The sequence below is a fragment of the Pipistrellus kuhlii genome, unplaced genomic scaffold (assembly GCF_014108245.1).
Source record: "Pipistrellus kuhlii isolate mPipKuh1 unplaced genomic scaffold, mPipKuh1.p scaffold_m20_p_7, whole genome shotgun sequence".
Classification (NCBI taxonomy): domain Eukaryota; kingdom Metazoa; phylum Chordata; class Mammalia; order Chiroptera; family Vespertilionidae; genus Pipistrellus; species Pipistrellus kuhlii.
Genome location: NW_023425573.1, coordinates 35,030,969 through 35,048,296, shown reverse-complemented (window position 1 = coordinate 35,048,296; position 17,328 = coordinate 35,030,969). Strand labels below are relative to the sequence as shown.

The following is a 17,328-nucleotide window of genomic DNA, read 5'->3' as shown; positions in this document are numbered from 1 at the left end:
TGAAGTATTCCCCTTTTGAATCTTGGAAGATCCACAAAGAATGAGCACTCTGGTTCTCTTCTAACTACAATTTCTTAACACACGTGAGTAAGGACCACTGATATATAGAACACTCACGCCAAAGAACTATCACAGAATTAAGTATGTTAGTTCTGTGAACATAGAAAGATTTTTTTTGTTGTTGTTCTCAAAGGAGATTATTTACATTTTTTTCCACAAGGAAAAAATAAAAATATCATTAGGAACATGTTTCAGAGACTAAACTTTCAAATTTAAGATAGAAAAAGGAAAAAATAAGTTTTAGTCTGGATTTCTAAGTAGTACACAATGCTTTTTTAAAAAAAATCCTCACCTAAGGATGTGTTTACTGGTTTTAGGGAGGGAAGTGGAGGGAGAAACGGATGTGAGAGACACAGCAATTGATTGAACCCACAACCTAGGTATATACTTCAACTGGGAATCAAACCCACAACCGAGGTACATTCTATACCAGGAATGGAACCCATGACCTTTCAGTGTATGGGATGATGCTCCAACCAACTGAGCCACCTGGTCAGGGTCATGTACTCTTGTTTTTAAGGCTTATTAGTATTGCCAGTGTTTTTCATGAACAGTATCAGCTCCCTATGAAACATTTAACCCTTCGAATAGTCTTGTTCACATGTACAAAAGAACATGAAATGCTTATACTGGTGTACAATTTCTATAATCTTTTGACCTGCTTACAGAATATCTTTAAAAGATCCTGGTGCCTTGTTGGTATTTTTTTCTTCTTCTTCATGAAATAGCCATTATTTAAAATGATTGGGAGAGAGTAAGTCTTTAAAAGACAGATTGTTTAGCAGTTCAGGACTCTTCCTTTTTAAGAACATGTCAGGAATTAGGTACTTGTATGTAAAAACACTGGAAAGTTTTTCCACAGTGTTACTTTGGATCACCCATTCTGGCATATTTGTTGTATGGTGGATCTGTATTCCCACATATGTCTATTCAGTTTGGGGTTTATTTGTATTTTCAGTTTTATATTTTCATTCCTACTGTTCCAATTAGTAACCCTCAGATGTAGCTTGGTGAGTGTGACTTAGTTCCTGAGAAGCCCACTTCATGCTCTTTGATGTTTGCAAACACAGCTCCCTGAGGAGCAAGCTGTGTGTGTGTGTGTGTGTGTGTGTAGGGGAGGTGTCCTATTTTTTATGTTGTGTTAATCCTTTTTTTGTGTGATAGTGCCTTCAGAATAATGAATATTTATGTTCCTGAACAATGATAAATCTTACAAGAAATATGTGTAGATTATATTTCTTAATTTTTGTCCCTTTTTTGCTAAGCCTATGAAATTCTTTGGCCCTGATGCAACTTGACTTGAATAATATCTTATCCCGAGTCTTCCTCCAAGGCAGTACCGATTCTTCCTACTGCCAGTACTGTAGTAATCTTTTTGGAACCACATGTGGATAAACACTTGTATGTAAGCCATTATGCTACTGTAACTAATGCATACAAACAATTCTTCTCTTTACATTTATAGTCTAAAAGTGGATATGTAGTGGGAAGGGAAATTCCTGAGGAATTCCAATGTAGTTTTGTCAATTCAGACTGAGCCATACTGTTTTCCACAAGGGCTCCACACACAGTCTATCTACTGTGCTTCCAGTGTATGTATGCATTCTCCTTTTATTGCTTTTCCTGGACTGTACTGTTCTATAAGCAAATGCCCATGTGTGATTTTTAAAATGTTCTGGGGGAAAAAATAAAGTAATACCTAAACCACTCCTTGTTACAGGAATTGTTGCTTATTTCATGTTGATTCCATTTAACTTTTGTTGACAGCATCATGCTGTAGTCAGAGAATAAATATGATACAGGCTGTACCCATGAGTAGCCTCTCCAGTAGTGAAATACAGGTGCACAGACTCTGTCCATGACTCCCACTCTGGAGGGAAGGTTGTAGCTGTCTAAGCTGTGGATGACTGAGAATTAGACTTACTGAATCCATCTTAGTTGACAAATTTCAATAATCACTTGCCACACTAAGATTTTAGTTCTTAATATTTAGTTAAACAATTTTCCACCTAGTTTATATAAGTTCAGACTGAATGAACCTGAGAAATCATCTCATATTGTTTCTCTACAGCCCCCTCCCCTCAACCCATCAAACATAAAAATTATTTCCTAACTTCCCCCATCCTCCAGGCCATCAACAGAAAACCAGTCTTCCTGTGACCAAATGGGAATTTACTGCCTTCCCGGGAAGCCTTTTCTGACTTCTGAAATCTTCAGGTATTAAGAGGTTTTTGTTTTAATTTACTGAAATCCGTCTCCTGTTATCCCTTAGTGTGAGTTGGGGCTTCTTTTGTCATAAAGAATTGTCCAATTGCTCTCTACTGAAGGGCAGCTCTTCAGGTATTTAAAGAGCTCACGTTCCCCCAGGTGCCCTGGGAACTCTTGTTCCTGTCAGTTCTAGGTTCTTCACCATCTGAATCTCTCTATAGGTGCCCATTTGATGGTCTTAAAGTTGTGGTGTCTAGGCCTGGATGATCCAGAGTAGTATCAATGATTTCCTTATTCTATTCACTAAAAAAAAGGCCTTTTCATGGATTTTGCACTGTCATCTCACACTGAATTTGAATTTAACAAGGCCTTTCTTTTCTGCATGTGCCATTTTATTCCCATCTCCCTGAAGGCTGGTATATATATATTTTTAAAGCCTCATTACTTATATTTACAGGCCTCACTAAAATTTGCATCTCACTGGATTTAGTTCTAGATTGTAGAATCTTGTTTCTTACCCAGAATATTTTGTGTCCCATCAAACTTCAGACCATCAGAATGGAGACATGTACTGTCTGCCTGACTGCTCATCTAAGTGGTGGCAGATACCCATCGTGCACAAGGCCTGCCCGATAACACATTCATGAAGAGCCTCCAGGATTCCGGCAGCTACACTTCCACCTCACATGCTATTGTCACCTCATGTTTTTACATTGTGTCCACAGATAGGCTTTTTCCCAATGAGTCAACATTTATTCCAGACAAACATTAAACATGCAATTTCTTTTACTTAATTTAATATTGTCAGCAGCCAGACTGAAATCATTTAATAAAGCTTGCTGCTCCGATTTCCTGTGTCACCCTATCAGAAAAACAAATGAGGTCTTGCTGCCATCGCATTTACTTTTGTGGGTGTTTACCCTCATGGGGCATTTCTCTTTCAATACACTCATAAACCCATTTTCTGCATATTTCTAAAATACATTATTTCAGAGAGGATAGGAGAGGGAGAAAGAGATGGAAACATCAATGATGTGAGAGAATCACTGATTGGCTGCCTCCTACATGCCCCCGACTCGGGGCTGGGCCTGAAACCCGAGCATGTGCCCTTGACCGGAGCCAAACTAGGAAGGGATCGTTCAGTCTATGGGCCGATGCGGTATCCACTGAGCAAAACCAGCTAGGGCCTGTCATATCCTTTGTACTTTGTATTTCATTGTGCTAAACTGAGAAGATACTCTTTAAAAATGACTGAAACTTGTCACTGTAAATCTGTGAAGTAACTTGGGGGAAGGTATAGTTCTAAAGGCTAAGAACACAGTACAAAGAGTCCCATTCTGGAGATGTTGTGTATGCTCGTTTTCTCTACCAACTACAAGTCACTTTCCTTATTGGGACCTAATTTCTTCTTTTGTAAAATGAACATCTCTGAGGTCCCTTCTCAGTCTCGGTGATTCTATGTATTTTTGCTAAAAACTACCCTAGAATTGATCATTGCATTAATAATTTATTTTTTAATTTACCCCTTATTAGCCAGACATTGAGTAGGCACTGAACCCTACACAAGAGGTAATGACTATTTTCGCAACAACCCTGTTTAATGAGTGTATCATCCCCTTTTTACTGGTGAAATACCAGGTTTGGCAAGCTTGAGTTACATCCACTGTAGGCAGCTGGTAATGGCATTGCTAAGATATGGAGCCAGGTCTGACAGAACCCCATGCCTCTTTGCTTTGCTTTGCTACACTGCCTGTGCTAAGTAGTCAGTCTACAGAGAATTTCTTTTTTCACCTGAAGACATTTTCATTGATTTTTAGAGAAGGAGGGGAGGGAGGGAGGAAGGGAGGGAGGGAGGGAGGGGGGGAGGGAGGGAGGGAGGGAGGGAGGGAGGGAGAGAGGAGAGAGAGAGAGAGAGAGAGAGAGAGAGAGAGAGAGAGAGAGAGAGAGAGAGAGAGAGAACAATGCTGATCAGCTGCTTGTGCATCCTGACCAGGGATTGGACCCATGATCTTTTGGTGTATGGGACAAGGCTCCAACTGAGCCACATCAGCCAGGGCTAGAATTTCTGCTGTTTAAAGTAGTCTATTAGTCACTGCCCTCTACAGAAGGGAACCAGTAATGAAACAGTCTCCTCCTGACTATGGAAACCTCAGAAATATCAGAAGCCTTCTGTCTCAGATGCTGTCTTTCTCTGGAAATGTTTAATCCATTGATGCCTTTATGAAACTCATAAAAGGAAGGGCTGCATTTGATGGACTTAATAACTTTGCATTTTTATAACTTTAATATTATATTCCTTTGAGCTGCACTTAAAAGTGTAAGAATAACCTATTACTATAAGAAATACATCTTCTTATAGAGAGACTGGAAATTGAAAGAACTGTTTAAGATTAAAGAAATGTTCTATTATAACATAAAGCCTATCTAGATTTTTAAAAAAATCACAGCTCCTTAACATTGCTAACTTAATTAAGTTGCTGTTGAAGGAATTGGACTATATTAGGGTACTCAAAAAGTTGCATATGTTTTATAGCTAAAATGGAAATATAAGTTTAGAATCTGGTGATTACAGTAATGGTAATTCTATGGTTAGACAAACAAGAAGCCAGAGTTACTGAAACTAAGGGTGTACATAGCACAGTAAGTGAATACAAAAAATCCCAACTATCACTTTAATTCCACTGGAAGATCAACAAAGGATAAAAGGCAGTAAATGGTGGATAGTGAGCTGCAAGTCACACCATTGCTAGGATACTACTTTTTGTGACAGAAAATAACTTCAGGAAAGCAGCACAATCACCCATAGTTATTAAGAAAGAGACAAAGGAACCTAAGATGAAAATTGTAATAGAAAATGCTGAGGTTCACCTGAAATAAAAAGCTTTTCTTTGGTCATATGCTTTTAAAATTGGGTGGTAGCCACACTCTGCTTACCTGGACAGACCTCCAGCACTGCTCACCTCAGACTCCAGTGTGGAAATGAGCCCAAGCAAGGATTATAGATAGGGAAGATGGGTCAGAAAGTTACTCCCCTAAAGTTTCCCATCCAAGCCATTTACCTTCCTCATCTCACATTTCTTAGTAAGCTTATTTATTTGTGCATCTGGAAACAAATTACTCTAACCTCAGGTCAAACCTATCACTGACAATTCTATATGGATTCTACCTGAGGTGCCCTTCTCAGGTCTGAGGCCATATCTATATGTTCCTATTCCACCCCTCTGGGAGGGAAGGTCATCTCCTATGATTACAGCTGTCTCATTGCCCAATGACCCACCTCCATCTCACACAGTTTTCCCGTTTCCTGGTTGTCCATGAATGCGTTAGGGTTAGCCACTATACACCTGACCTTTAAAAATGGCATTAGTATGAACATTCATGCCACAGCTAGGGCCAAATTCAATGAGAGGCTGTCATGAGTAATATGTCTTATTACTGATCAAAGGAGTCTGCTTGGTTGCTCTGCATACAAAGATCAAGTTCTTGTTCAAGTCTGAGAAAATAAAAATAATTACTTGTGTTATATTCTGAAGATGAGGAGATGGGGAGTTTGCCCAATATTATAAAATACTGCATTTAATATTTGCTCTCTTTAAAATATGCTAGGCAGATATTATGAAGGAACCTTAACGGAGTAAAGCTTTAGAAATACAGGGAAATCTTTTTTGTGTGTGAAGAAACAGTGCTCTAAGTCCCTATGTCCTAGGAGCACAGAACAAAGCTTTTCATCAGAGTTTTAGGAATGAAAGCCTTCATTCAAATGGCAAAATATGGAGTCATTGTAAAGTCATTTGCCTGCTAGTATCAATAAGCTGAGCTGAGTACTTTAAAGGTGAGTTTAAAAAAGCATATCCTGAAAAATAAAGGAAAATAAGAGCCTTGGGACTTAGGAACGCCCTCACGATCCCAGTCTCCTACAGGAGGCGTGGCTCATGAGTCTTTGCTGTCACTAGGTAGCAATCTATCAATCCCGGTGGGTGCCTCTCTGGAGAACCACAGTAAGAAAGGGGACAAATGCCATGATTGACCTTTATTCCTTTACTCATTGGTAGGAGCAGCCAGGATTTCCTGATGCATTACTCACCAGGAAATCCCAACTGCCCAGCGGCAAGGGGTTAAAAACTGTTCTCAAAAGCTTTTTATGTTCTGAAAAGCTAAATTACACATAGATGCAAACCACAAACACACAGCACCTGGGTAAATAAAGTGTGGCAGAATAAAGGCCTGGCTATTTGCACAGGGGAATCTGGAAAACATTTACTTTTGGGTGGTTAGTGTTACTTACACTTTATGCTTTTTTTTTTTTTTCCTTAAGAAAAAAAAAGTAGATTTTGTGCAAAATAAAATCAGAATTTTTAACATGTCTGTTGAAAAATAAGATTTCAGTTCATTTACTTTCCAGATCTTAAGGGGCTATGAAGCTTGAGAGGGGCACAGAGCTACTGCACAAAAAAAAGCAATGTATTTAATACAAATATTGTTAAAGAAAAATCTCTATATAACCACACAATGGAATGCACTGAAGAGATCATTAAACACTGTCCTCCAAATATGGGGTAAAACATAAATGGTGAATGGCGTCAACATTAAAAATGCTGTGAACTCAAGACCATTGTATTTCAGAATAAGCCAACATTTTCTGATAGATCTAACAGAATATGAACACCCAGGAGGTCATGTCACAGAGGATTTATGCTGAGCATACTTCTGAGTATCTAAGTGGCTACGTGATTTCTCCTTGAAGGAAAAAAATCATCTCATTGTGGCAGGGGGCTCACTAATTTTCAGTAGAAAACTATTAGCTTGAATCATAAGAAATTGCTAGTAGGTCAAAAACTTTGAAAATCATAAATTTCATATAATTCAACCCAATACGTCCCCCCCTTAAGCCAAGTCAAGTTGATATTGACTGATTTGTGGAGAGAAAAGGGGTGAGAAAATTACTAAGTAGAATTAGTGAAGTTTTTATTGGGAGGGTTCTGGGTGTGAAACTAGCATTGTGAAACTGTCAGATACCATTACAGAATTGATATTTCATTGTGATGAAGGAAGGAGAGAAGCTTGATGAGGTCATGGGAATAATGTAGATTTTTGCTTACCTCAGAGGATACAACATGTAAACAAATCTAGCATTAACACATCCTTAACAGGAAACAAAAAAGTAGTGATTAGAACTTAGTGTTTAGGGTACCTCTACCATGAGCTACTGTGAGGGATAAACAACAGCAGTTAGGAAAAACAGTAATGGTATATCTATCTTGTTCATAAATTCAAATAACAAATGGAAGAAAACCATTCTTTACAACATAGCACCATAAGGCTATTAAGAGCACCAGACTTCCCACCAAGTCATGCACATCTAAAAGAAACACAACCTAAATAATTTTGGTTACACAGAATTAACCAAATATTTTGGTTATTTAAAAACCCTGGCAAAACATCCTAAAGTCTATGTAAATGCATGCATTACTTATTAATTATGAGAGCTAATGGTGGAGGTGAGAGCACATAATCCCCAATGTTTTATGTATTGAATTAATTTCAGAGGAGGAGAGGGAGATAGAAACATCAATGATGAGAGAGAATCACTGATTGTCTGCATCCTGCATGCCCCCTACTGGGTTTGAGCCAGAAACCCAGGCATGTGCCCTGACCAAGAATCAAACCCTGACCTCCTGATTCATGGGTCAATGCTCAACCACTGAGACAAAGCAGCGGGCCCTAACGTTATTTAAAGGCTACAAATTCTATATAGTAATCAATGAATCATAGGCTTGATAGTGCTAAGTTCTTGGATAATGTAATCCTTGTGCAGGGGACTCGCAAAATACAAAAAAGTACAAATAATAACAAAGAAAAGGGAACATAGGCATTACAAGTTCTAATTCATAGTATCCCCACTCCATTTTGAATTTTTCATAGATGTTCATAATTCTTATAATTTGGTGAAGATTTTAAAAACATAGTAATCAAATTATTTTTATTATGACTATAAATTATACAAAGTTCAACATGTAACAGAGTAAAGATACCAATGGCTAAATACAAATAAAATAGTACAAAATATAGATATATAAACCAATTATGATACAAGCCATTATCAGACATGACTACATATTCCATCCTATAATCTCATAAATCAAAGCTTTTAACTGTCTGGATTCATATGTGACCGTATTCTTTCCAATATGCATTCTTTCTTCTTCCAGGGGCTGTTCAATAACGGCAGGCACGTTCCTGCCATAAACTTCACAGTGTTCTAGAAATTGGACACATTCTTGAATAACATTGTCACGAAGCATGATCGTGTGTTTTGACATGTTTTCTAATAAGGACAAGAAGCATCTTTTGGCATAGTACCAGGTGTCAGTTCCCAGTTTTTTATTGTAAGGCTCCAAGCTTTTGATAACTCGGGAAATCCCAAAGTCATAATTTCCCTTGGCACAGTAAAGTGTGCCTATCACCAAGTTCACAATGCAGAGATGGTAGGTTTTCTTATCTGGGTCATCATAGGAGAGCTGCTCTTCCTCCTTTTCAATCTTCCTCATCAACTCCTCAGCTTCTTCATTTTGACTTGTCATAATATATGAAACACAGAGGTTAGCCAACACAATAGCACTGACATCCAGGATGTTGTTATAATGCTTCTTGACGATGGGCTCATAAAAACCAATGGCTTCTTTGTATTTGTTTTCCTGCATAAACAGAACATGAGCCACGTTCAGCTTCCACACATCATGGTCATTGCAGAATTCCACAGATTTGCGGAAGATCTTTTCTACCATTGAATAGTTTTCAAGGTTCCAGTAGATTTTTGCCTGGGCCATCAATACGGGAATATATTTCTCCAGGATGTCATCGTATTCATTCACTGCCTTTTTGACAGCGTCGTCATCTCTCATGTGTCTTGCTTCCTGCACTTGTATGGTGAGTTTCCGTAGTTGCTCAGTCAGCATCCCAGCTAGCCCATCAAGCTTAACGAAAGCCTCTTCAGGAGCTGTCTGGCAAGTAATCATGGCATCTAAGAAATCATAGAGATAAGGTGTGAGGAACTTATAAGTCAAGTGGGCATTCTCTGCCAGGACATCTGCTGCTAGGTCAAAATACTCGTATTTGCAGTAGAGCAGCAACAGGTTGCCAAAGGTCTCTGGGGGAAAGGGGTTCTGCTGGAGCAGAAACTGTAGCTTTTCAAACCCTTCTGTAGGCCTGGCATCCATATTCATCAGCGCCTGGTTGTGCAGGGTTACAGGGTCTAACTCTTCCTCAGCCCTAGGTGGCATGTCAGTAAGGGCTTCCTGGGCGGCATCATAGTTTTTCAGTTGGTATTCTATGGCTGCCTTTAAGTTGAAGGCTTCCACCAGTGCAGTCTGGTGAAGAACTAAAGTGTTTCCAACGCTGTGAACATCAATACCCTCCGTGGTCATGCCCACACCCAGCTCTGGGTGCTGGCGGATGCCATGCTCAATGATGTCTGCAATATGCTTCAGCGCCGGGGCATACTGTCGGCTGCTATAATAGGCCAAAGCCAGATTGTAGGAAAGGTCAGGCTGGTAGCCCGAGGCCTGCAGGGCGGTAAAGAACTTGGAACATGCAGCTTGATACTGTCCCTCCTTGTAGAGCAAACAACCCAGGTTGACCTGGCTATCTGACTCGTTCTCACCAGCACTGTCCTCACCCCCTTCCCCACTCAGCAGCTGCTCCACCAGGCTCCTGGCCCCGGGGAGGTCGCCCTCGCTGTACTTGATGGCGGCTTGCAGACGGAGGACCCGGCTGTGGTAGGCGGGGTTGTCCAGGAGGAGGAAGGCGACCCGGGTGGCCTCGGGGTACAGGCAGGCCTTGTACAGGGCCTGGGCCTGGTACAGGCGGTACTGCTCCTGCTCGGGGTGCAGCTGGCTCAGCTGCTCATAGCAGTCGGCCGCCAAGGGGAACTCCTGTAGGCGGTAGTAGCAGTAGCCCAGCAGCGACAGGCCGGCGCGGCTCCGCGGGCTCCGCTGCAGCTCGCGGCCCAGCAGCTGCACCGCCTCGGCGTAGCGGGAGTCCCGGATGAGCCGGTACACGGCCGCGGTGAACTCCCCGTCGGGGATCGGCGTACCTCCCAGCCCCGCCATAACCGCCGACATCCTTGTGCGTCCCTGTTACCAAGGCAACAAGCCAACCGGAAACGGAAAACCGCAAAGAATGTGTGTTATTGTTGTTTTGGTTTTTTTCTTAACACGTTCCCAAAGTTACTTTTAGCGGAAGGGTCACACTAGGAAGAAGTCACTGACGTGAGGGTGTCCATACCTGATCTCGCCCCGGATGAGTCCAGGAACGTGAGCATCATTAGTTTGCGACGGGAGAGGAATCGGCTCTAAGCAATTCAGAGACAAAACTCCACCTCCCGGCATGCACCGGCCCAATGGCGCTTTCGCGGGAACGTGCTCGCGCTGCATCCTGGGAGGCGTAGTCTCTGAGCGGTCGGGAGAGGAGGCGTGGCTCACCTGTGCTGTTGCAGGTGAGGGTTGCTGCCTACCTGTTGCGTCTCTAGGGCCTCTGGCTTGGAGCAGGGAGGTTTAGGTTCTGAAGTCCCTTGGGGTTTGGAGCATTATACGCGGTGTACAAAGTATGGTGTGGCTCCCATCATCTTAGGGAAAGAAACAGAAATGGAAAAGGTGGAAGGTCAACTTCGTTTCTCCCCGAATTAGAATCGGTTCTGTTCTGTTCTCGGGCCGCCCTGAGGGTACGCGTTCTAAGAACAGAATAGTGCAGCGACTAGGAGTCCTTATTTTGAAGTTTCCAGAGATAAGCAACAGGAAAGGGTGCTTTGGATGGTACCTGGTACTGGGAGAGCATTGACTTTTCCGTAAGAACGGATATTAGTGAGCACTTATTAGAGTTTAACCTGGTCTTACAAAGACCTCGGTGTTTTTTTTTTGTGTGTGTGTGTTTTTTTTGTTTTGTTTTTTACAAAAATTAAAAACAACAATAACACCCACAAACAGCAAGTGTTCCATTTCCTATGGGCTCTTACTCTTCTAACTCTCTAGACCTACTTAATTTGCCAATCCATGGTGTGTGTGTGTGTGTGAGACAGGGAGAGAGAGAGACATACACGACCTGTACTTGTCAGGCTTTAATGTTTTTGGATATCACTGAGATGATAAAAATTGGATTTTTCTTTCAGTTTATTTATTTTTTTAATTGTCTACACTTTAATCCCCCCCCCCTCAGATTCTTAGTTTGAAGATTTCTGTGGAGATTTGTTAGACTACAAGAAACCATTCTGGATTTTATTTTTTCCCTTCGTCATGTATTATATTTGGAATAGATTCTCTGGATTCCATGTTACTACCTCAGGGCTATTTTTATATAAATTCTTTTGAATTTAATAGCGCCTGTCATGGGACAGTGAAAAACTAGGGACTTAATTATCTTATAAAATGATACTGTATGACTAATAAAAAACATACCTATAGTTTAGGCTGACCTGGAGACGCTATAATTTGTGGGAGATGAATATACTTTTTCAGTCAAACATTTGAGAAGTAGACAAATATAACAAAAGACAGAACTAGCTTATCCTAGTGAGGTACTGATAAATGTTTAGTATTCATGATAATAAAATTAACTATAATTTATGAAGATCTATCACATGCAGTCCCTCTGCTGGTAGCCTGGGTGAGGGGGTTGTCTTTCATATTCTTCTATGATTTTCATTAGCCTAATAATCACGCAAATGAAAATAGTCCAAGTAAAAGCTTGTCTTTGCTATATAATTAAAGACTTCAATGCAAATCCCTTATCTGCCTCTTCCATAGTATTGCTGCCAATAAATATTATGTATGCGTGTTGGAGTCACCATCAGCCATATTGCATGGCACTTTATTAGACTATTCACATATATTATCTCTAATTTTAATAATCTCCCTGTATCCCGCATTTACAGAGGGAGAAAAGAAGCAGCTTAGTCATAATATACAAAATATAAATTCATTAGGAAATAGTTACTGATGATTTAATTAAATCGACGCATCACATTAGAATCCACTTTTGAAGAAATACTAGTCTTGTTTTTTTGGGTTGTTATCTTTCCATGAAAACAAACAACCACAGACCAGTGTGGCTCAGGGGTCGAGCATCAACCTATGAACCAGGAGGTCACTGTTCAATTCCCGGCTGTATTACAGAAATGAAATACAAAGCCATGAAGGCTTTGATGATCAGCTATGCAATTGTCTGCAAAGCACTGTACTAGTCTTTAAGGCTTTTCTCATAACTCTGTGGAGAGTTATGAAACACTCTCCTGGGGCCTGTGGACTAAGGGACCAACACAGAAACCAAGGCTGTCTTTCAAGCCTCCTGCTCCCACACTCACCAAATCCAGTAAATCAAGTTCTGACAATTCTGCCTCTGAAATATTTCAACCCCGTATATTTCTCTTCAATGTCTACTACAGCGGCTCTGATTTATTCCACCACCACCACCTCTCTCCTGGACCTGTGTCAATGTTCCTACATGGCTTTTCCTCATCTCTTCATGGGACACTGCTTGAATATATGAGAATATTTTGGAACTGAGACTTCATACGGTTTGGAAAGGAATAGTTGCTGTATATGGTATCAGAAGTTGATGTATAAACTTCATTTGATTTAGTCACTTTCTTCTAGTGAGGAATCTAATAACATTATTTTGTTTTATAAGCCCATAATTGCTTTTCTTCTGTGTCTCTATGCCATGGAGGTGTTCTTTGCCCTCTCTGTGTCTTTTAACTTTTAGAGGTAGTTTTGTCCTTTTCTAGCCCCAGAACTCTGCAGACCTAGAATACTATATGTAAAGGACATAGAAAAAATAAGCAAACACACAACCAAACAAGTCCTCCTCCACCCACTTGGCATAACATACTTGAAAGGGATAGCTAGTTCAGTATAAAACCATCTGAAGTCAATTCCCTGTTCTGCCATCACCACAACATAGCCCTGGAGAAGTTTCTTAACATTACTGAACTATACTTGCCTTATTGGTAAAACAGGGACCACACTAATTCCTTTGTTTATAATAATACAAAGCATATGGTCCCTAGTAGATTCTTAATATTACATTAAGTGGAGCTATTGAGATTCCTTGGAATAAAATTAATGAGTTAAGTATGTCATCCAGGAGTAGATGTTCTCTTGATATTTAAAATGTTATGTTCTTGAGTGCCTGATAAACTTCAGAATGTGCATGGACAATTATCTGGCATAAATTAGTGTATTTATTAAACCCACTTCTTCAATAAATTAAAGCACAACTTAAATATTACATTTTGTTCGTGCACCAAATTAGTGAGTGCTTACTCTACCCAAGGCACCGTGAAGAATCAGAACTTTCCAAAAACATACAGTCCAGAGGAGATACCACAAATATATACAAAAATCACAACCCAGAAAATATGTGCAGTGCCTTGAGTGATGCTGTGTGACAGAGGTTCTGAATTTATAGTAAAAACAAACTCTCATTTTTCTAGGGCAGTGGTTTGTAATCCTATCAGATGCTGTGTTCCTCCCTTTATAATAAACTAGAGGCCCGGTGCATGAAATTTGTGCACAGGTAGGGTCCCTAGACCTGGCTAGTGATCAGAGCTGTTTCAGGGCCTTCCTGCTGCCAGTCAGAGCCTTCTTTCATTTTTCACCACCTCCTGGTGGTCAGTGCATATCATAATGAGTGATCGAACTCCCAGTCTCCTGGTCGAACTCCTGAGGGGACAATTTGCATATTAGCCTTTTATATATATGATTTTCCAAGGTCCTCTTTACTATTTTGAAATGTTATAATGTGTAACATTCTACACACATGATTTATTTTCTCTTCTTTTCTTCCCTTCTTTACCCCTTTCCCCTTAAACATCAGTTATATGAACTAACTGATCAGAGTCCTTGATCATTGACACATTCTCCATTATTGATCCATGCAAGGTCCTCTTATAGTCTTCTGTTCGTTTGTTTCTGCTAGTTATTTTTAATGTAATAATTTCCAGTGACACTACTTCCCAACATAAAAGGTAGGACCTTTACCCTAACATGCCTGTGACTCTACAGATACCACTGCCTCCCAAACCATCCTCTTGTCTCCCTTATCCTAGATAACCATCATCCTGAATACCATGCTTGCCATTGTCTTGCTTTCCTTTTATATATAGTTTCATTATTGCATCTATATGAGTTTCTTGAACATATCTTAATTTTAGTTGTTTTAGCCTCATGAAAAGGATTCATATAGCATATACTCTTTTTATTTAATGTTACAATCTAAGACTCATCTATATTGCATGTTTTAGTGTGATTCACCTCTTTCTACTACTCTACTATCGTGTGAATATTCCATAGATTACTGATATTATCTGTTGAAGGGCATTTGGGTTGTTTATAATTACTGTTTTTTATTTATTTTTTATTTATTTTTTACAGAGAGGAAGAGAGAGGGATAGAGAGTTAGAAACATCGATGAGAGAGAATCATCAATCAGCTGTCTCTTGCACACCCCCTCCTGGGGATGTGCCCGCAACCAAGGTACATGCCCTTGCCCAGAATTGAACCTGGGACCTTTCAGTCCACAGGCCGATGCTCTAAACACTGAGCCAAACCTGTTTCGGCCATAATTACTGTTTTAAACAGTGTTGCAGTTGTCCTGGCTGGTGAGGCTCAGTTTTTTTAGAGTGTTTCCTACACCAAAAGGTTGCAGGTTTGATCCCTGGTCTGGGCATGTGCAGAAAGCAAGCTGATCAATTTTTCACTCTCATATCAATATTTCTCTCTCTCTTCCTCTCTCTAAACCGTAGGAAAAAAATGTGCAGTAGACATTTTTGTACATGCTTCTTGGAGTACATTTCTACCTAGAAGTGGAATTGTTGTGTCATTAGAGTACTTGAATGTTTAACTTCAGTACATAAAACCAAACTGTTTTCCACAATAGTTGTTCAGACATATATTTCCATCAGCGTATATAAGAAATTCTATAAATCCACACTATCTCTTTGTATTTTCAGAATTCATGTTTATTGGCCATATACACTGAGTGGCCAAATGATTATGATCTCTGAATGCATAATCATCTGGCCACTCAGTGAATATTCTATATAATAAAAGGCTAATATGCAAATTGTCCCCTCAACCAAGAGTTCAACCAGTAGGCAGGCTGTCCAATTGCCCATGTCTCCTCCCTCTGGCCAGGTTGGCCAGACCCCACCCATGCACGAATTCATGCACCAGGCCTCTAATACACACACAAACACACACACACACACACACACACACACACACACACATATACTGAGTGGCCAGATTATTATGCGTTCAGAGATCATAATAATCTGGACACTCAGTGTATATGTGCTAGGTCATGACAATACCAGAAAAACATACCCACAAATATTGAGAAGGCCCTCGTAGAGTATTGCAGCCACCATTGTGAGCTGATAGATTAAAAAAGTGAGGTGATACCATAAAGGACCCTTAAATGATGGGTATTTAAGCTAGCAGATTTGAGAGAGCGGGGGAGAGGTAGAATTTCAGCACAAAGGTAAAAAAATCACAAGATATGTTTGTAGAAAATTCATCCTCACAAAGTTGGAAAGAATTTTTTTAATGTGCTTGTTTATTTCGGGGGTGCTGGTCCAGGTCAAGGTTAGTTAATGCCTACATCACTAACCGTTGGCTGGTGTAATTCAACATACAGCTGACCCATCTGCTTTCCTTTGGGCAAATCATCTAGAGACTAAATTAAATTCTGAGAACATAAACCAATAAACCAAAGCAATAAATCCAGCTTTAATAAAAATGAAACAGCTTCCCACATTTCACTTTGAGCCGTAACTTTATTAAGTAGATTTACCTTGTATTTTATTAAGCACATTTTAACAACTTTTTTTTTTTTTAATCGAAAAAGTTTTTTTTTTTCCTATTGTTTCACTTTGCTTTTGTGGATGGCTTAGATCTTTCATAAAACAAAATCTGGATATTTTTAAGAGCATGATTATTGTTGCCTGATAAAGCCACATTGTAGGAGAGTGGGGAAAGGGCCCCAATTTGATTCCATGGTGACTAACTTGGCCGAGTGAGAATTGCAGTCTTTGTGGGATGGAGTCCTTAGGCTGGATTTCATTCTGTTGACCTTAGATCTAGGGAGTCAAAGGGGAAGCTATTTGCTTGCCTCTTTAGTAATTAGCTTCATTTAAAGATTCCCTGTAAGGACAGAATAACTACTTTTTTAAACAATTAGTAAGACAGTGTCTCATTGCTAGTGTTATGGTGGAAGAGTATGTTCAGAATGTGCCTTTCATAGTCTGAAATGTGATATAACTGATGTCAGTTTGTGAAGGATCTTGAGCCTGATTCCAAATACATTAACTCTTTAAAAAAATGTACAATATTATTTAACCCAGACGTTCACTGTACCCAAATCATACTCTTTTATGACATTTAAAATGTTTTGTTTTTGTTTTTGTTTTTTACTGCTAACATATTTCAGAATTCTACCACTCTAGCTTGTCAGTTTTTGCAAATAAAATACAGGACATCTAGAATAGGAGAAGTACATTTTGGACATATATTAAAAGGTTATTTGTTTATTTGAAATTCAAAATTAACTGGGCATTCTGTATTTTATCTGACAACACAGATAAATGTTTCATATTCAGATTTTCCACTTTCTACTTTTTTTAAAATTAATTTTCTTACATACTACTTTTGGTTGCATATCCCTTCTTTAGGTCTTATAGCTATACAAATATGGAAGACATTCATTTTCCTTATTCTCTACCAAATACTATTCCCACCAGGTACTGAGTAAGAGTAATATTGGGGAGGGGTGTGTATGTGAGAATGATAGTTCTAGAGAGCAATATAACCATAGTTCTTATTCCAGGTACAATATGTAGCTGTGTGAGAAAAAGAATGTCAGTTCATTTGGGTATATTTTTATATAGTGAACTAGTTAAAATGATGTTCATTAATTAATAATTATCTTCATTGTTTCTTTCAACAAATTAATTTAATTCAGCTCCTTTTAATATAAGATATCCATAGTATCAACGGTAAACAACTT

General features: G+C 39.5%; 1 protein-coding gene across 1 annotated transcript; it reads right to left on the bottom strand.

The window, feature by feature from the left end:
- Positions 1-6,720: 6,720 nt before the first annotated feature.
- LOC118709194 (tetratricopeptide repeat protein 30B) lies at positions 6,721-10,694 on the bottom strand. Its single transcript, XM_036421105.2, has one exon. It carries the CDS (start codon positions 10,386-10,388, stop codon positions 8,379-8,381), a length of 2,010 nt encoding a protein of 669 aa, XP_036276998.1. The 5' UTR covers positions 10,389-10,694; the 3' UTR covers positions 6,721-8,378.
- Between the last annotated feature and the right edge of the window lie 6,634 nt (positions 10,695-17,328).